Source organism: Dendrobates tinctorius, unplaced genomic scaffold (assembly GCF_039654945.1).
Source record: "Dendrobates tinctorius isolate UK_male_01 unplaced genomic scaffold, ASM3965494v1 ptg000079l, whole genome shotgun sequence".
Lineage (NCBI taxonomy): Eukaryota > Metazoa > Chordata > Amphibia > Anura > Dendrobatidae > Dendrobates > Dendrobates tinctorius.
In genome coordinates, this window is record NW_027361747.1 from 13,363,708 (window position 1) to 13,385,321 (window position 21,614).

At 42.5% G+C, this 21,614-nt stretch overlaps 1 protein-coding gene across 5 annotated transcripts in view; it reads right to left on the minus strand.

The window, feature by feature from the left end:
- The window catches only part of SCFD2 (sec1 family domain containing 2), a 692,911-nt gene that overhangs the window by 665,807 nt on the left and 5,490 nt on the right, over window positions 1-21,614 (minus strand). For all 5 annotated transcript variants that reach the window (XM_073583530.1, XM_073583529.1, XM_073583531.1 and 2 more), the window contains exons 2-3: window positions 14,276-14,444; window positions 2,421-2,548 (exon numbers count right to left, since the gene is read on the minus strand). In XM_073583530.1, the coding sequence (XP_073439631.1) occupies window positions 2,421-2,548; window positions 14,276-14,444 (297 nt within the window). The remainder of the gene's footprint in view (window positions 1-2,420; window positions 2,549-14,275; window positions 14,445-21,614) is intronic.

Consider the following 21,614-nt stretch of genomic DNA (forward strand, 5'->3'; position numbering starts at 1 on the left):
GCTTTGTGTCATCAGCAAATTTAATCAGTTTACCCTCAATTCCTTCATATAAATCGTTGATAAAGATGTTGAACAATACAGGGCCCAGGACAGAGCCCTGTGGTACCCCACTTGAGACATTCTTCCAACTGGATGTGCAGCCATTTACTACCACTCTTTGGGTCCGATCACTAAGCCAGTTATGAATCCACCTAACAGTTGCCTTGTCCATTCCATACTTAGTCATTTTTTCAATAAGGATTGTATGATAGACTTTGTCAAATGCTTTGCTGAAGTCAAGATATACTATATCTGCAGCATTTCCTTGATCCACCCAATCAGTGATACCGTCATAGAAGGAAATTAAGTTAGTCTGACATGACTTATTAGTTACAAACCCATGCGGACTCTGTTTAATCACTTCATTCTTATCCAGGTATTGACATACATGTTGTTTAATAATTTGTTCAAAGATCTTTCCTGGTATAGAAGTCAGACTCACCAGCCTATAGTTGCCTGGGTCCACCTTCTTCCCCTTTTTGAAGATAGGAACAACATTTGCTCTTCTCCAGTCTTCTGGCACTTCTCCTGTTCTCCAAGAATTTTCAAAGATTATGGAGAGGGGTTCAAAAATTTCTTCTGCTATCTCCTTCAGTACTCTGGGGTGTAATTCATCTGGACCTGGAGACTTGAATACATTTAGGTTAGCTAAGTGTTTCCTCACTATCTTTCTGTTTATAGATATCCTGGATTCTTCTATTCCCTTAATAGGACAGTGAATAACAGTTGATGTTACATTTCCTTTCTGAGAGAAAACAGATGCAAAATAGGAATTTAAAAGTTCAGCCTTCTCAACATCCTGTCTTACCATTTCATCATTTTCATCCTGTAAAAATCCTATAGCATCTTTGACTTTTCTTTTACTTTTGACATATCCCCAAAATCCTTTATTATTGCTTTTGACATCTCTTGCAAGCCTCAATTCATTTTCAGCTTTAGATAATCTGATTTGTGCCCTGCAGGTTCTGCAGACAGCATTATATTCTTCTTTAGATATGCCTCCCTCTTTCCATTTTATAAACATTTTTTTCTTCCTTTTTATCATGTGCTTAAGTTCTGTGTTCATCCATCCTGGTTTGACATAATTGTAGCGAGCTTCCAAGTTGCTAAATTCTATTCCACATATTGGACCAAAAGCCTCATACGCCCGTTCCGTTACATGAGGTCATGTGAGGATCACAATCTGTATGAATCACAGGTTTTGTGTCCACATTCCGACAATCAGAATAACATGGTAATCTTCTGCTCCTTTGCAGAGAAATCTAAAAATTACCTGACACATTCCCAAGTTCCCAGATTAGTAATGCACAGCCCCTGAATGAGGAGTCACCTAGACAAAAACAATTCCAAAAATGATAATAAAAACATCCAGTAGAAGACAACTGGTCATACTGCCGGCAGCCCAAGTCACGGAGCGGAGCTTAAAGGAAAGGTGCTTCTTCGCAATCAATAATTGTACCTCCCCCCAAAAAGAGGGAAAACAAGTAGCACTAGAATGTGAAACTAATGGGAATTTTGTGATAAATAATTTCTTATTCACTACTAGGTCATTGGAAGACAGGGAGGCTGCAAACATTAATGCCTGAGCTACGTCAGCTGGGAACCTCGCACACTGGTCACCTTTGCAGTGGAATTTTTTTATCAGGATTTTCCGGAAATCTCATCGATAAGCTGCATCTGCAACATGGCAACTTATGCTCCAGATTCTTAGGGAGTATTTCACCCTTTGCATTGCAGCATTTCCATAGCCGAATTCACGGAGATCTCTGCAGGATCTGGCACGGGATTTCGATGCTGCAGAGAATCCTCAGCTATTAAGTCCAGTGTGGACATACTCTTAATGGGGCATTTATTAAAAGGGTATTCCCATCTCGAAGATCCTATCCCAATATATAGCAGGTGTAATAATAACAATATTAGCAAATATCTCCAGTAGGAAATATAGTATAGTTCTTCAGATAAGCCATGTCGCTTACCCCGTGTGCAGGCATTGCAGCAGCAGCTTAGGTATCAATAGTTACGGCCACTAGCAACTAACTATATGAATGGTTGTAACCATGGATACCTAAGCTTCTGCACTGCCCTGCACATGGGGTACGCAACATAGCGAATCAGAAGAACTATACTTCAATTCTAATGTAATTGTGAATATTAATATTACTACACCTACTACATACTGGGATAAGATTTCGGAAATGGGAATAACCCTTTAAGTGCTTTGCGTCAGGTTTCCAGTAAAGAAAAAAGCCAGAAATTGGTGTAAAATATAGTGCAAATGGTTTCAATTTATGGTACAACGACATAACCAAAATGTACCGGATTTATGAAGGTAGGCTTATGCAATTCACCCTGTTTCCTGCTTAGTAATTCTCAATAATTACCCATGCTCATCTTAATGGGCAGTTTCTCCCTGCTTGCCGCATCTACTAGGTGTCTTCTTACTTCCATCACCGCTTCCTTCTGTTTCATGGTTAGCATGGACTCCCACAAAGACTTGGCAGCAATGTCACTAGAAACCAAGAAAGAAAAAAGTAAAAAAACAAAAACAAAACAACCCCCATTGTAGTCAGCTAACATTTTACTTGAGCATTAATCTCACTCATATGCTGAAAATAATAACTGGATTTTACGCTACACAATCATCTGGCCTACAGCTGGGGAATAAGCCATAAAATTAATCAAGTTACTAAAAATAAATAACTTACCCTGAAACCACACCGTCACAAATGCGCGAGTATATAGGATATTTTGGCAAGAAAAAAAAAAAAAAATAGAATAATAAAACAATGCAACAAAAGCTTGTAAAAACAATACAATGGTGGGAGGCTCTGCAGATGACACTCCGTTCTTTTTGCCGCTTCCAATGGGGTTCAATGGAATACCACATTAAACATCAATAACACATTTCTATACACAGCTGTCCATCTATTGGGCTTAGCACATGGATTATTATGACATAGATAATATTTCACAGATCTTGGAATAACCAAGTGAACGCTTTCTCTTCATGAAAAAGGCGGCTTTTGTTATACATTATTGCAAATGAAAATACTTAAAAGGATAATATACTAGATTGTGTCGTATTATTATTGTGCTTGCGAAGGCCTCCTTCACATGTCCGTTTTTAAAAAACCTCAAATACGGACACATATATCCCTATTGTATTCAATAGTGGTGTGCACATGTCAGGTTCTTCACACGAGCCGTGTGTCCGTGTGAAAACCCCCCGCAGATATGACCTTTTTTTAAGGCAGCACAAAATGTGTGCTGCACACATGCGCACTGATGACACGCGGATGACATCCATGTGTCATCAGTGTCACACCTAACAGAGCCTGGGAAAAGAAGTACAGTTCACGCTGTTCCCAGATGCCTGGAGCTGAATCCTACTGTCAACATTGTCACCAGGTCTCGACCTGTGATCAGTGAGACTAGGTGTGTCTGACGATAGTTGTAGTAAGCACACACCGTCTGTGTCTAGCACTAACTACAACTGTCATCTAAATAAATAATTATAAATTTAAAAAAAAAAAAAAACGGCATGGGGTCCCCGTAATTTTCATAACGAGATGAGGGAAAGCCAACAGCTGGGAGCTGATGTTAATATTCTGGAAGGGGCCAATAGCTATAGAGATTTTCAGGCTATTAATATCAGCTCACAGATATTTGCTTAGCCTTTACTGATTATTATAGGTGAGATGCCCCTTCCCCAAGAAAAGAAAATGTGAGGTCCCCCCTATATTTACTAACCAGAGGCTATGTGGGCTGATATTAATAGTCTAGGAAGGGACCATGGATATTGGCCCTCTCCCAGACTAAGAATATCAAGCCTCAGTCTCCCAGAAATGGCATCAAATCTGGCGATAAGCATCCCCTCCTCCCACCTGCCCTTGCTTGTATGGTGGCAAGTGGGTAATAGTTGTGGGGTTGATGTCAGCTATTTTATGGCTGCTGACATCAAGCCCATGGGTTAGTAATGGAGAGGCATCTATAAAGACACCCCCATTACTAACCCCATAGTCAAATGTTAAAAAGTCAGAGACTGAATACAGTCCTTTAAATTTATTTATTTATTTTATTTATACAGCGCCATTAATTCCACAGTGCTTAACAGACATTATTGGCACTGTCCCTGATGGGGCTCACAATCTAGATTCCCTATCAGTATGTCTTTGGAATGTGGGAGGAAACCGGAGTACCCGGAGGAAACCCACACAAACACAGGGAGAACATACAAACTCCTTGCAGATGTTGTCCTTGGTGGGATTGAACCCAAGACCCCATCGCTGCAATGATGCAGTGCTAACGACTGAGCCTTACAGCGCTGGGGTGAAATGGAATTAAATGAAATAAAAAAACAAAGTCCTTTATTTAAAATAAAAGCTCCATGACCCTCTTTTACCCATTTATTCCACAAAAAAAATTAGAGCCAGCCACGCTTTAAAGACATTGTCCCCACTGTTGCAATGAGGGCTCAAAACCTAAATTCCCTATCAATCAAATCAAATCAATCAAATCAAATTTATTATCGCCAAGTACATATTACATATATACAAGGAATTCTTTGTGGCAAAGAGGCAACATAATATATAACAACAGATACAACAAGTAACATCTAACAAGACAGATACAGTATATAGTCTACACATGACGATTTAATTGTTGAACAGAGAGTGGATAGAAGCTGTTCATATGGCGGTTGGTGCTGCATTTGGGGACTCTGAAGCGACGTCCTGAAGGGAGTAGTTGGAATGAGGAGTATCCCAGGTGAGAGGGATCGGATGAAATTTTCAATGCGTGGGATCGAATACTCTTATCATAAAGATCCTGGATTTTAGGCAGGGGGGAACCTATAATTCTCTCTGCTGTTCTGAAAGTCCTTTGTAAGCAGAGTTTGTCATGCGCAGTGGCTCCCCCATACCAGACTATCAGAGAGGAACAAATCACAGATCTGATGACAGCATTAAAGAATAAGATCAGCAGATTCTTAGACAAACCATATCTTTTCAGCTGACGCAGGAAGAACATCCTCTGTTGTGCTTTTCTTATAACAGCATCCACGTTTTTCCCCCATTTAAGATCATGAGAGATGATAACACCAAGGAATTTGGTCTCTGTGACCCTAAGAACCACTTCGTCATGGATGTAGATTGGAAGTATCTCATGTTGATCTTTCCTAAAATCCACAACCATCTCAGCAGTTTTTTTAGTGTTGAGTACAAGATTATTGGCTTTACACCAGTCACATATTCTTTCCACCTCACTCCGATACAAGTCTTCAGCATTTCCCCTGATGAGACCAATCAGTGTCATATCATCGGCAAATTTCAAGATTTTTACTGAGTCTGCTGAAGAGATGCAATCATTCGTATAGAGAGAAAACAGTAACGGGGACAAAACACACCCCTGAGGTGCCCCGATGTTTGTGACCAAGGTGTCCGAAGTGAATGGTCCAACTTTTACACTCTGTATCCTGGCTGTCAGGAAGTTATAAATCCACAAGCATAAGTTAAGAGGGACTCCAAGAGCTACCATTTTCTTATGAAGTAAATTCGGATCAATGGTATTGAACGCTGAGCTAAAGTCCATGAAAAGAATCCGGACATATGAGTGCAGTTCATCTGTATGATCCAAAATGTACTTCAGTGCCAGATTGACAGTGTCGTTTGCCGAACGATTCTCCTTATAGGCAAACTGAAGCGGGTCCCATAGCTTCTGCGTGAATTTTATCAGGTGGGACATCATAATTCTTTCGAAGACTTTCATAGCTACAGATGTGAGTGCTACTGGTCTATAGTCGTTCAACTCAGAGGATCCCACTTTCTTGGGGACAGGGATAATTGTGGAATTTTTCCAACACTGAGGTACAACGCACTCTTTCAGTGACACATTGTATATATTTGTCAGTATAGGGGCAAGCTGGGTAGCACATACTTTCAGACACATTGGAGATACACCATCAGGGCCAGGTGCCTTTTTGACCTTAAGTCCCTTTAGGATGCGTATCACCTCTGCCTCGGAGATCACTACTTGGGTGTTGCACAATGAATGATCTTTATATGAACAGACTGAGGAGCTTAGAGATGAATAGCCACTGTGTGTAGAGCTTGCCTCAAATCTGCAGTAGAATTCATTTAACTCTGCTGCCAGACTTCTGCTGGGGTTCACTATAGTGGGGTGGCTTTTATAATTGGTGACCTCTCTTAATCCTCTCCATGCAGATCTATTATCTTTTGATGAGAACCTTTCCTCCAGAATCTTTGCATACTCGTGTTTGGCTAACTTGATCTCTTTAGATAGCGAGTTCCTAAGTTTCTTGAATTCAGTAATATCGCCTGCTTTATAAGCCTCCTCTTTTCTCTTACGGATCAACCTGACTTTATTTGTAAACCACGGCTTGTTGTTTCCCCGAAAGTGGACAGATTTGGATGGAATAAACGTGTCTTCACAAAAACGGATATATGAGGACACATTCTAAATCAAATGAATAAACTAAAAATATATAGAACATTAATTTAACAAATGTTGGGATGTTGTGTAAAATGCAAAGAAAGGAAGATTGCAGATTTTATTCAGAACATAGAACACAGATCAGAAGGTGAACACTGGACATGTTTCCATTTCATTTAAAAAATTAAACTAATTTAAAAACTGATGACAGCAACAAATCTCAAAAAGAAGGGATAGGCCATCTCTACCATTGTGTGGCATATAACTTCTTTTTGCAAAGATCTGTAAACTTCTCCATTCTTGTCTGATTTAGGATTCACACTGCTCCACAATACTGGATCTTCTTTGCAGGCTTTTATATTTTGTAGTGCGCCCAATAGTTGTGAAAGCGTAAGGAGGTGGCAGGGTCCCTCATGTACCTTTTCTCTCCTTAATGCTATTCACCTGTGTCACATGCGGCACCCTGATGTTTTATTAATGTTTTTTTATTGTGTAATGTAATCTATTTGCCATGTAATGTTATGTACAGTTGTGGCCAAAAGTATTGACACCCCTGCAATTCTGTCAGATAATACTCAGTTTCTTCCTGAAAATGATTGCAAACACAAATTCTTTGGTATTATTATCTTCATTTAATTTGTCTTAAATGAAAAAACACAAAAACAATTGTCCTAAAGCCAAATTGGATATAATTCCACACCAAACATAAAAAAGAGGGTGGACAAAACTATTGGCACTGTTCGAAAAATCATGTGATGCGTCTCTAATTTGTGAAATTAACAGCACCTGTAACTTACCTGTGGCACCTAACAGGTGTTGGCAATAACTAAATCACACTTGTAGCCAGTTAACATGGATTACAGTTGACTCAACCTCTGTCCTGTGTCCTTGTGTGTACCACATTGAGCATGGAAAAAAGAAAGAAGACCAAAGAACTATCTGAGGACTTGAGAAACCAAATTGTGAGGAAGCATGAGCAATCACAAGGCTACAAGTCCATCTCCAAAGACCTGAATGTTCCTGTGTCTACCGTGCGCAGTGTCATCACAGAGTTTAAAGCCCATGGCACTGTGGCTAACCTCCCTAGATGTGGACGGAAAAGAAAAATTGACAAGAGATTTCAACGCAAGATTGTGCAGATGTTGGATAAAGAACCTCGACTAACATCCAAACAAGTCCAAGCTACCCTGCAGTCTGAAGCTACAACAGTGTCAACCCGTACTATCCGTTGGCGTCTGAATGAAAAGGGACTGTATGGTAGGAGACCCAGGAAACGTTTTGGAAGAATGTTCTCTGGTCAGATGAGACAAAAGTAGAGCTTTTTGTGCAAAGGCGTCAACACAGAGTTTACAGGAGAAAAAAAGAGGCATTCAAAGAAAAGAACACGGTCCCTACAGTCAAACATGGCGGAGGTTCCCTGATGTTTTGGGGTTGCTTTGCTGCCTCTGGCACTGGACTGCTTGACCGTGTGCATGGCATTATGAAGTCTGAAGACTACCAACAAATTTTGCAGCATAATGTAGGGCCCAGTGTGAGAAAGCTGGGTCTCCCTCAGAGGTCATGGGTCTTCCAGCAGGACAATGACAGAAAACACACTTCAAAAAGCACTAGAAAATGGTTTGGGAGAAAGCACTGGAGACTTCTAAGGTGGCCAGCAATGAGTCCAGACCTGAATCCCATAGAACACCTGTGGAGAGATCTAAAAATGGCAGTTTGGAGAAGGCACCCTTCAAATATCAGGGACCTGGAGCAGTTTGCCAAAGAAGAATGGTCTAAAATTCTAGCAGAGCATTGTAAGAAACCCATTGATGGTTACCGGAAGCGGTTGGTCGCAGTTATTTTGGCTAAAGGTTGTGCAACCAAGTATTAGGCTGAGGGTGCCAATACTTTTGTCTGGCCCATTTTTGGAGTTTTGTGTGAAATGATCAATGTTTTGCTTTTTGCTTCATTCTCTTTTGTGTTTTTTCATTTAAGACAAATTCAATGAAGATAATAATAACAAAGAATTTGTGTTTGCAATCATTTTCAGGAAGAAACTGAGTATTATCTGACAGAATTGCAGGGGTGTCAATACTTTTGGCCACAACTGTATTGTGGTTTAGTTTACGGATAGATTAGTAAGTAGTGCAGGACCATAGGGGGATTAGAACAGAGGGTGTTAAGTAGTGATAGAGCAATAAGATAGATAAGATTGTTAGTTAGATACAGGCAGCAAGGGGTTATTTAGTGGAGACGAGTGAGAGCAGAGCAGCACAGAGCAGGGGGGTATAGGACAGATACTTCCTGGTTCTGTCAGACCCCCCCTGCACCTTGTCCAAGGGCAGGACGTGTAAGCAGAGTATTACAGGCTGTGGGGATAAAGCTGTTTCAGTAAGGGGCCCGGGCTGAGAATCGTGCAGCTGGTCACCAGCTTATAGAGAACCATTCCAAGAAAGGATCCGAAGCTAGTGGCTGGAATTAGGAGGCAGCTGAGTCGCAAGTCCGTTACCCTATAACTCGCAGCCGGACCAGGGAAACGTCAGGAAGCTGGTGGGCCTGGAGCATGAGTGGGACAGAGATTGTCCAGAAGAGGGAAAGAGATAGTCCAAGGAAACAGTTGCTGTCTAGTAACGTTAAGCTGTTGGTAAAAGACCTCATCTCTGAAGTGATTTGCGGAGCCAACATGGCTGCAGCTGAGGGGAATATGGCACTGCCTGTGAGTGTGCTGTGGTGCATGTTGCACATGCAGTACAAGGGACTTTATATTTTCATGTACAAGGTGCTGGGTTGCTCACTGACTGTTGCTTAGTGAACTTGCCCCTGACTACCACCCCGTGCCACCTTGTTACAGAAGGTCTGGACTGCAGGCGGACGGTTCATCACCAGAATGCTTCTCTGTGAAGTCATACTGCTGTGATGGATGCAGTGTAGTATGTGATTTAGAAATGTCTTGCTGAAATATAGAAGGCCTGAAATAGACATTGCCTGGATGGGTGCTAATGTTGTTCCAAAACCTCTATATAATGCTCAGCATTGATAGATCCTTCCAAGATGTACAAGCTGCCCATGTCACACCACTAATACAGTCCCATGTCATCAAAGAGGACGGAATTGTGAGCTGATAACAACCTGGATGGTCCTGCTTCTCTTTAGTCCACCTGACAATGTATTGGTGGTTTCCATAAAGATTTCCAATTTTGATTTATAGGATCACAGAACTCTTTTCATTTTTCTATTTCGCCTCAGTGCATTTTAAATAAGCTTTGGCCCAGAGAAGTAGGCAGCATTTCTGGATTGTGTTACTATATGGCTTGTTCTTTCCATGATACAGCTTCACTGTGACTATATATACTGGCTACAAGTCACTTTCATACAAGAGTTGACTCCACAAACTGCACTTGTGAACGTTTCATTTATGAAGAGACTACAGTAAATACAAATAACCCGATTGTCCAAATCCCAGCTCACAAGATGTTTGTTGCTGTTGGCCAGCAGGAAACGCTAACTGCAGGAATGTGATGGAAAGTGCAGAGCTTGTAGAATATTCGGCAAGTCCTGAATGAATGAGCCGGGCTCAGGACAGGACATATTTCTAACACTATGTTTATAGGTTGGAAAACTTTCAACCACTGGAGCAATCAACAATGGTGAAAAAAATCCTGAATTTTATAATGAGTTAGATAACATTAAAGGGTAATTACATTTGATCATCTTACACCCAACAGATGGAAATCATCAATGGACAATCAGGGGAGATTTCTACGGAATGAGAAACAGTAACAAAGTGAATACTGAAAAAGACCCAAACTACTGCCGGATGGATAATTGCCTAACTGCTTTAGATAAAACACATCCAGTATGGTCAATGCTGCAACTAAGAGAAATATTGGCTGCAGAAGAAAAAATGATGAGCAACAACCAGAACCGTCATGTGACATTTACATGACTGATTACCCTTTTTTCAAAACTGTAACGGACCATTCCAGAGTTGTTCTTTATTTCAGAACTGGAGTGGTGCCACTAATGTACGGTCCGATTCTAGCCTTATGCTTCTCAGCCGCCAATTTCAGCTCTTTCCGGGCCCAATCCGCCATCTTGCGTCTGTAACTTCTGACTTACTGGAAGTCAGAGGTACCAGCCACAAGCTCTCTATACAGTCTATGAGACTCTCGCTCTGGATCTCATAGACTTACATTGAGTTGTGACTTCTGGCTCATCCAGCAAACAGTGGAGAGATCTGGCAGGGCAGAAGAGACCGACAGGAGCGGCGCTGATAACAGATGGAGATGGCGGCTGGTAAGGTTATGACTGGGGCAGAGAACTTAGATTAGTGGCACCAATCTAAAAAACGCTGGAGTGGTGCTTTAAAGTGATCATCCTGCATTTTACATTTATTGTAAAAGTCTTATTGTGAACCAGTTTTACTTGAAGACTTTGAACACCTTTGTTTTGATATTTTTATTGGTCATTTTTCTTTTTAAATGTGGAATTAAACTGTTACAATTGATCAGTTGGGGTCCAGGTCCTGAGACCCCCACAAATTTAAATCACCAAATACACAGTGGAATATGAGCTTATACAGAGCCCAGAACTCTTAGCTCTGCTACATCTACATCAGACAAAACAGGGATTCTATTACTACTACAACAAATAGCCCAACAAGTGACACAACTGCAATCAGGTCTCTCTGTCCCTACATCACGCTGCTATCAGATTCCACAGCAAAAACCTGACTGATGCCCTAGGGTCTCTGTCAGCACAGAATGATTGTTCAAACCAAGTACAAGCGCTCGGTGCTTCACGGGAGGGCCTGTCATTTATATGCACCTTCCCACCGGCTTGCTTCCCTCTATCTCCTCCCTTCTCTGACTCTATGAAGCCGGAGATGTCGATCAAAAAATACAGAGGTTGAGATTGAGGGAAACAAGCAGGTGGGAAGGTGAATATAAATGTTTGGCCCTGCCGTGAAGCACCGAGCGCCTGTGCTTGGTTTGAGCAGTCATTCTGTGCTAACAGTCCCTTGAAGTCCCTATATCCAAGAAGTATCATTTCTCCTTGCGGAGAATGACATGCTAAGGCCTCTTTCACACTTCCGTTTTTGACAATCAGTCAAGATCCGCCAAATTTGAAAAAAAACGGATCAGCCATTTTTCTTTGCGGATCCGTTTTTTTCCCCATTGACTTTCATTATTGGCGGATCCTGACTGATTGCCGTCCGTTGCATCCGTTTTTGTGAGGATCCGCCACAATGTTAGTGTCAGTCAACATCCTCAAAGATTTCTCTCTCTCTCTCTCTCTATCCCCCTTCCCGGCCAGCGGTTCCTTTAAATTTCCTCATTTTCAGGATCCGTCTAAAAACGGATCCTGTGGCATCCGTTCACATCAGTTGAGAACGGATCCGCTTGTCTGCCTTTTTGGCGGATTATAACTGATGCAAATAACTGAAGTGTGAAAGAGGCCTAAGCATGTCGAGGTGAGGAGACTTAAAGCCGCAATGCTCCTCTGGGAAATATGCTAATTATGCAAATTGTCTCTTCAGAGAGAAAGAGGACTAGAACTCTAGTGCCACCTATTGGAGGTAGCAATCCTAAAAGTCAATGTTGACCCTTTAAGGAGCCTAGTTACATGACTTAGGATAAAAGCCAAGGCAGAATCTCCATTTGCAGACACTGTGTTTCGGGGTACTGCCCCTATCACGGCTCTATACACGAAGAAAGAAGACAGCTACGTTTTACATTAGACACAGATTAGTTAGGAAATGGAAAGCTTTTCCGCAGGCTGCACAATGTGTAAACTGTACGAGTATGTATTGGAAAAGAATGATGTTTGGCATAAACAAAAGTCTGCAGGCCATAAAGATAACCTCATCCCAAACATGAAGTGTGGACGTGGGAGTACAGCGCCAAGGATGAGCGAGCCAAACCCCTGCTGGCTTCAGACTAACGGCACAAGATAACATCATATAATGGCGCTGGAATGGGGTCGCGCAGCAATAAATACAAACGTACAACTGAGGACGGCTGGATTTGTGCCTTCCTGACCATTTACCTCCATGACTCTCCTTCATGGGATTCTAATTGGAAACATGTTTGAAAACCAGGTCTGACTCCCAGGGCTCCGGGTTCCTAGCACCCCATACGGTCCCTTGTTCTTCTCATGCTGCATATAATCCAAGTGCAATTACAGCAACAGCTTTGGTTTCATCGGGTCCGGTAAAACCCCAGATCCTTTATCCATGTGCTCCGAGCTGTCTTTCCTCCGGCACTTGCGCTCATTTTCATGCTGGCCCTGAATAATTAGCTTCTTTTCTCCGGCAATTCTCCATCCCGGTGATATTCTCCTGACTGCTGATAATGGGAACAGCAGATTAATAACGAAAGCCACCATACTTCCCTTCCACACGGCGATGTCTTCCATTCTTGTAGCACAATGAACCCTTGCCCTGTACACTCATATGCTTTGGCCATACATCCTCGTGCTGGCAGCAGCTACATGTGGCAGCCAATGCCCAGCTGCAGCAGTTCTCTATCACCACATCGATGGAGGTCACCTTACGTAAAGAGACTAAGCCTATCCAAGACGTTCAGGCAAAAAAGAAAAAAAAAATATCTATCTATCTATCTATGTATATACAGCATATCTGGACTTGGAAAAAGCCACCTGCAGCTTTGGATGCTTCCGTGTATAGATGTAGAGTATGCGACAAAGAACATGTACTGTATATCTGTATGAGCAGAAGACAAAATGCAGCTGTCAAAAATAAAAACTGCACACTCACCGACGACTGCAGTTACCCAGATGCATTTCACATAATAAATGAAGAAACCTAGAACTTACCACCACGTGTTCTGCACATAACTGCAGGATTATAAAGCCCTTTATACATGTCACCCTGGTGGAGATCGAACCCATGGCCTCAGCACTGGGGAATTTGGACTGAAGCCATTGTAGTACTTTAACACATACTTAACCATGTTGAAAACAAAGAAATTAGGACATTTAAATGGAATCTATCAGCAGGGTTTTGCTATGTAATCTGAGAGTAGAATGATGTAGGGGCAGAGAGGCCGATTCCAGCGATGTGTCACTTACTGGGCTACTCAGGGAAGTTTTGATAGAATCCCTGTTTTATCTGTTCTAGATGCATCAGTGCTCACAATGCTGAGACCTGTATAACCCCGCCCACACCCCTGATGGGCAGATTCCTGTGTACACTGTAGGTTGACAGCAAACTAATAAGCAGGGGTGGGGGCGGGGTTATGCCGATTAGCCGGACTGGCCTGCAGGAGAGATGTAGTCGTCTAGTGATAATCTCCTGCTAATAAAACACGGATTGTGTTGAAACTACAGCTCACAGCCTAATAAATGACACATCACTGGAATCAGGCTCTCAGCCCCTACATTATGCTGCTCTCAGATTAAAAAGCAAAAAAACTGGTGACAGAGTACCTTCAAGACCAATCCCCAGGATTCCCTGAAAATGTTCAGGAATGTCCCTAAACTGCTCACTTTGGCTTGCTGTTTTCACCAATCTTCACCAGTTTCTCAGACCAGTCCTGCAGTCCGACCAGGGCTCTTAGTAAGCATGTGAACACACTGATGAAGCGGCTACGGTGGTAGGTTATATTCAGAATTAGCCCTATGCACGGGATTATTTTCGGCTATCTTTCTTTGTTTTGTGGAAAAAGCAGTAAATAAGCCACGCTCGGCTCAACTCTGACGCCCCACCGGGGTGCAAGCTGACAAATACATGGAAAATGTTACCCAAACCAGAAAAATCTCATTAGGCGGTGGTTTTCTTGCTTACTTTGGCTGTGACAAGCATCCCGGTGCTATTACACCCTCATTTTCACCATCTATTCGCAAGTCTGTGAGCTCCTCCATGTCGATCATTACATCATTTTTCTGCCCAGGAAGGGAAGGAAGAACAGAGAGAATCTTCTCTACTAGACTGTCTCCATGATGTCCAATGGCTCCTGGAACAAAGAGGAGTGAAGAGGAGGGTCAATAGGTTTTGGAGGAAATAAAGCCCATAAACATTGGTTTATACATTTTTTGCTATTCACAGCAGATTTCGCATGACGCTTTTTTTACTGCCCGCATGTCATCAATATACAGTGAACACCACGCTATGCTGAATGCTGAAGTTTGGGTGGACTTTCATTATAGGAATCCCACCCTGTTACCTGAACCGATGGTTCCCGCTGGGTTCACTCTGCCACAGTAAGACCACGGTATACTCAGAGGTTATAAGGATTTGGGAGCAGATTCTGGTATAAAATGCACTTTTAAAAATGCTTCAAATACTCTAGGAAAAAAAACTTCCCATAGGGAAAATTGCCTACAGTGCTCACAGTGCTGTTTTCTTTTCATGAGTTTTTTTTTTTTCAAATTTCCCTTAGGCTGTGTGCCCACGTATGCAGAACATTTCTGCTTCAAAACCGGACTCCTTCCCAGAAAACGCGCGGTTTATTTCTGCGTGTTTTCTGACTCATAGAAAATAGCAAAAACGCAGACTTTTCCGCAAAATTAATGAGCATGCTACGTTTTTTACCGCTAAGCGTTTTTTGCACAGAAAGAAACGCATCAATGTGCACAAAAAGTGCGGAATTCATTTAAAATGAATGGGATGCTGCTTTTCAGCCTTAAAAACAATATTCAAAGCAAATTTCAATGATTTCGATGTGAATTTAGGAGCAGAATCCGCTTTAAAATCCTTGTCAAAAAGCTAATTGTGAAGTGTCTAACTTCATCTCAGTTTATTTCCTTCCTTGTTTCTTTTACACATAGGAGTCCAGGAATACATGGAAAGCCACGTTCACACATTCAGTATTTGTTCAGTATTTCACATCAGTATTTGTGAGGCTCTGTGCCCACGGATGCAGAAAATTTCTGCATGAAAACCAGACTCCTTCCCAGAAAACGTGCGTTTTTATGCGTTTTTTCTGCGAGTCCCCAGTCTCATAGAAAATAGCTAAAAACACAGACTTTCTTATGAGCATGCTGCATTTTTTACCGCAATGCGTTTTTTTTCTCGGAAAAAAGCATCAATATGCACAAAAAGTGGTGAACGCATTAAAATGAATGGGAAGCTTCCTTTAAGCGTTTTTGCCAGTAAAAACGCTTAAAAACGCAAATAAAACGCTTACGTGGGTACACAGCCTCAGCCAAGACCACGAGAGGGTGATGAATCCAGAAGTGGTGACGGGTTTCTATTATACTTTCCCTCTGATTGTTCCTCTCCTGGTTTTGGCTTCTAAATACTGAGGTAAAATACTGACTGTGTGAATGTGCCCCAATACTAGAGGTCAGGGGGATCCTTCAATGGGCAGCACATGACATCGAGCCCGGTCTCGTTCGCGCTCAGGTAACTATTTTGCTCTGCTATATTTCCGCAGGACTCATTTTTTCTATATTTTCTTTGGCTACAAGCAGGTTGGACAAGTGAAAACAAACTTTCTGCTCTTGGGAAAACAGATCCATTTTATCACAGTATACAGATTGTAGCAAAAACCTCTTCTTTTGGACTCAGGTCCACCAGAGCTGCGCTAGTGGTCTTTTTCTGTCGAGGAGTATCTGACAGTAGCGAGAAGACCCCCCACTGGAGTGACGGACCCCACAATAAAACTCTGGCTTGCAACTCTGCTACAATGCGGCCTTTAGAGTTGTTCTGCCCATCATACACACCATCCAGTAAGTTGCGCTCGTAATCAGATGTTTCGGTTTCCCCAAACCCTGTCCTTCAAGCTCCACTAAGGCCTCTTTCACACTTCAGTCTTTTGACGTCAGTCAAAATCCACCCTTTTTTGAAAAAAAAACAGATCCGTCGTTTTGTTTTTTTTCGAGGAATCTGCTTTTTTCTCATAGACTTGCATTAGCAGCGGATTGCAACGGATGGTCATCCGTTGCATCCGTTTTTTGACGAATTCGCAGGAATTTCAGCGTCCGCCATCTGGAGTAGACGGACTTTGTAACATTTTTTGTCTGCGTTGAAAAGACGGATTGCAATTTTTTAAACTAAGCATTCTCTCTCTCTCCCTTTTCCAGAGTTCTGTTCCTTTAAATTTCATACACTGGCTGCTGCGACGGATCTGTGTATCAGTTTTTTTGCAAATCTGCAACGGTTTGGAACTGATGTCAAAAGACTGAAGTGTGAAAGAGGCCTAAGATAGCACCGCAGTCTTTTCCCTCGCTTCCTCCCGGTTTACATGGCATCGATTCCATTACATGCCAAAAATCTGACCTTGCTTTTGAAAATATACATACGGAAGGAACACAGTAGAAGGATATAAAAAAACAATATCTGATTCATGCACGTAAAATGTAAGTGCAGACACACGCACATTACATTTTGGAAATAGGAAAGCTACCATAGTGCCCAAAACACCAGAGAAAACAGAAAAGCTCTTCTGTCCTTTATGGTTCGGACCCGTACTCAGAAGCATTGTGCCTGATTATCCTGGGGAATTGCCCTGCCTCTGGGGAACGGGGGTCTCATATTAGAGGCACATCTTTCACCCATTTTTCCCCTTCTGATTTGCTATAGAGAAGGAAACGCTCTCTCCTACCCAGCAGATGCATGTAATGCATTCATGCCACGGTGCTCTCCAGCACGTTACCTCCCAACCTCCTCCTCCCACCACAGTAGTTCCTCCACCTGCACCCCCTCCAGCCACTTTCCATCCTCCCCCTCCTATTACATACCATCCACCTCCCCAGCAACAGCCACCTCCCCAGTACCAGCAACCTCCCCAGTACCAGCAACCTGCCCCGTACCAAACTCCTTCCCCATACAACTTGCCATCAACATCATCTGCTCCTACAGTCCCTGCCCAACCCTCCACTCCACCGCCCACCACCTCTTCTGCCTCCCACATGTCCACCCATTCTGTAGCTTTTTCCACACCTTCACCTCTAACTGTTCCTTCCCCACCACGATCCCAGTCCTCTCTCCACACTCCCAGTGTCGAAGTGTCCCGCAGCCCCTCCAGCACTATTTCCACCCCACACTACACCGAGTTATAATGTTTTTTGTTGTAATAAAAATGCCCATTTGGTTGGTTTCAAACATTTATTAAAAAAGTTTTTTAAACTTTAAAAACATTTTACAAAAAAAAAATATTTTAAATAAAAGTTAAATTATCGTTTTACAATGGTTGTCTGTCATTTCTTTCTGCGGCGAACTATGTTTAAAAAAAAAGGTTAAATACAGGGTATTTCAAAGGTAAAAAGGTATTCAAAACCAGGTATATAACTGTGGGTAAATTTTACCTTTTTGCCACAGTTGTGTTCCTGGTTGTGTTTGAAGCAAAGTATTTCACCTAAGAAGTTGTGTTTATTGTTGGTGATTTCCTAACAATGTACACAACTTTTGTTACAAGGTGAAATACTTTGCATAAAACACAACCAGGTACACACCTGTGGCCTAAAGGTAAAAATAGTAAGACCATGACAAGATAGCCAAAGGTATACAGTGGGGCAAAAAAGTATTTAGTCAGTCAGCAATAGTGCAAGTTCCACCACTTAAAAAGATGAGAGGCGTCTGTAATTTACATCATAGGTAGACCTCAACTATGGGAGACAAACTGAGAAAAAAAAATCCAGAAAATCACATTGTCTGTTTTTTTATCATTTTATTTGCATATTATGGTGGAAAATAAGTATTTGGTCAGAAACAAAATTTCATCTCAATACTTTGTGATATATCCTTTGTTGGCAATGACAGAGGTCAAACGTTTTCTGTAAGTCTTCACAAGGTTGCCACACACTGTTGTTGGTATGTTGGCCCATTCTTCCATGCAGATCTCCTCTAGAGCAGTGATGTTTTTGGCTTTTCGCTTGGCAACACGGACTTTCAACTCCCTCCAAAGGTTTTCTATAGGGTTGAGATCTGGAGACTGGCTAGGCCACTCCAGGACCTTGAAATGCTTCTTACGAAGCCACTCCTTCGTTGCCCTGGCGGTGTGCTTTGGATCATTGTCATGTCGAAAGACCCAGCCACGTTTCATCATCAATGCCCTTGCTGATGGAAGGAGGTTTGCACTCAAAATCTCACTATACATGGCCCCATTCATTCTTTCATGTACCCGGATCAGTCGTCCTGGCCCCTTTGCAGAGAAACAGCCCCAAAGCATGATGTTTCCACCACCATGCTTTACAGTAGGTATGGTGTTTGATGGATGCAACTCAGTATTCTTTTTCCTCCAAACACGACAAGTTGTGTTTCTACCAAACAGTTCCAGTTTGGTTTCATCAGACCATAGGACATTCTCCCAAAACTCCTCTGGATCATCCAAATGCTCTCTAGCAAACTTCAGACGGGCCCGGACATGTACAGGCTTAAGCAGTGGGACACGTCTGGCACTGCAGGATCTGAGTCCATGGTGGCGTAGTGTGTTACTTATGGTAGGCCTTGTTAGATTGGTCCCAGCTCTCTGCAGTTCATTCACTAGGTCCCCCCGCGTGGTTCTGGGATTTTTGCTCACCGTTCTTGTGATCATTCTGACCCCACGGGGTGGGATTTTGCGTGGAGCACCAGATCGAGGGAGATTATCAGTGGTCTTGTATGTCTTCCATTTTCTAATTATTGCTCCCACAGTTGATTTCTTCACTCCAAGCTGGTTGGCTATTGCAGATTCAGTCTTCCCAGCCTGGTGCAGGGCTACAATTTTGTTTCTGGTGTCCTTTGACAGCTCTTTGGTCTTCACCATAGTGGAGTTTGGAGTCAGACTGTTTGAGGGTGTGCACAGGTGTCTTTTTATACTGATAACAAGTTTAAACAGGTGCCATTACTACAGGTAATGAGTGGAGGAAAGAGGAGACTCTTAAAGAAGAAGTTACAGGTCTGTGAGAGCCAGAAATCTTGATTGCTTGTTTCTGACCAAATACTTATTTTCCACCATAATATGCAAATAAAATGAAAAAAAAACAGACAATGTGATTTTCTGGATTTTTTTTTCTCAGTTTGTCTCCCATAGTTGAGGTCTACCTATGATGTAAATTACAGACGCCTCTCATCTTTTTAAGTGGTGGAACTTGCACTATTGCTGACTGACTAAATACTTTTTTGCCCCACTGTATACTGTTGGTACAGAAGGTACACAAGTTTGGTTAAGGGCACAAATCTTTCACACTCTGTCATCCTGCCAGTGTACTCTGCCTTGAGGTGACAAAGTATAGTGCAAAATTGTCCCTCATTACTGAAACCGTCACAGAACTTCTAGTGGTAATGTCATGGTAATCTTGCAAGGTGGTTTCTTCAGAGGTGTCCTCAATGGAAATGGGTTCCTTGCAGCTAACAAAATTGTGGAGTACCACGCAAGCTTTGATCACCTCGTTCACAGTTTCTGAGGTTGATCGCAGTCAATAGGACCCGCCATTTGGCTGTCAGAATACCAAAGGTACATTCAACCATTCTTCTTGCTCTTGTGAGGCGGTAATTAAAAATGCGTTTTGTTCTCGTCAATCCTCTGCTAGAGTACGGTTTCAAAAGGTGTTCTGACAGCTGGAAGGCTTCATCCCCTACACAGACAAATGGCATAGGTGGACCAGATGTTTGCGGCAGCAGTCTAGGGGGTGGGAACTGGAAGGTGTTTCCTTACAGTTTACGCCCCATGGCAGACAGTTTGAAAACTTGAGAGTCATTGGAGCGGCCATAGGCCCCAATATCAACAGCAATAAATTTGTATTCCGCGTCAGCGATGGCCATGAGGACAATTGAAAAATATTTCTTGTAATTGAAATATTCCGATCCCGATCCGGCTGGCTTTACAATGCGGATATGTTTCCCGTCCACAGCGCCCAAGCAGTTCGGAAACTGACATATCTGTAGAAACTTTTCTGAAATTTCAATCCACCTCTCTGTTGTGGGCTCTGGTAAAAACTCTTCAGCTAAGGAGTCCCACAGTGCACGGCATGTGTACTTCACTATTCCAGATATGGTGGAAATCCTGAGTCTGTACTGGAAATGCAGTGACGAAAGGGATTCTCCAGTTGCAAGAAATCTGTGGGGAATTAAAAAACAATCAATTAGTTTTAAATCACAGCATTACATACCAAAACTCAGCTATAACACTTGGAGATACAAACTACCACCAACAAGATTGCAGTGAAAGTGTGCTCTGATGCGAGCACATCCAATAAAGGTGGCTTACCTTAAAGTCACCATCAGACGCTCTGCGGGTGAAACAGAGAAGCGGCAATAGGTGTCCGCTTTTCTTATGAGGTGTGCAATGCGCTCCACCAAGTAATCAAAATTCTCCATTTTCATCCGAACATATCCAAAAAAAATTATCCGGGTTTCGTCTAAGGTCCATGCAGAGTGTAGAATAGACCCCACGCGTCATTCTCTTGGCTGTGATGGGGTGGATCCAACAAACAAACGTCGTCTACGATGCCTGATGCGCTGCTGTCTCGCTCTCTCCTTCTCCAGAACAATCACCCTCAAACGATTCGCCTCCGCTGTAAAATCCACCAAATTCTTCAAAATATTTCCAATCACAACATCCATCTTCGCCAGTAACTTGCTCTTCTCTCCAACCTGCACTTTCTCCTCTACAACCTGTCAAAGAAGGGCTGTAGGAACACGCTATATATAGTTTTTCAGTAGCCAATCCCGTTCGGAAGGCCACAAGGGTCAATTTTAAAAACCGGATCCGGCGTAATCCGTCAAAAAACGGAACAAAAACCGGATTAACCGGATGAGACGGATCCGGTTTTGTCTGTCAAGAACAAGACGGATCCGGCAGAGAAACTGATCCGTCACATCCGGTTTTACGAAATATTTGCCGGATCCGGCGCTCCTGCACGACGCCGGATCGCGCCTGACGCCGAAAACGTGATGTGTGAAAGTAGCCTAACAGGTCAGTTTGTGAAATTTCTTCCCTCCTAATCTGTGACTGGCATTAATGAAAAGCGGGAACTTCTAGTAAACACATCAACTCAGCCACAAAGTGCGGGGTCACCGAGAATGGAAAAGTTGGAAACATTCAACTGACTCAACGACTGCACAGCTGAAAACATTAAAAAAAAAAAGCGTATAAAATGTGCGCTGGGACCTTAATTGCATGGCTGAGCAGCTGCATGCAAGCCTTACACCACCAAGCACAATGCCGACCATCAGATGTAGCGGTGTAAAGCTGCCACCA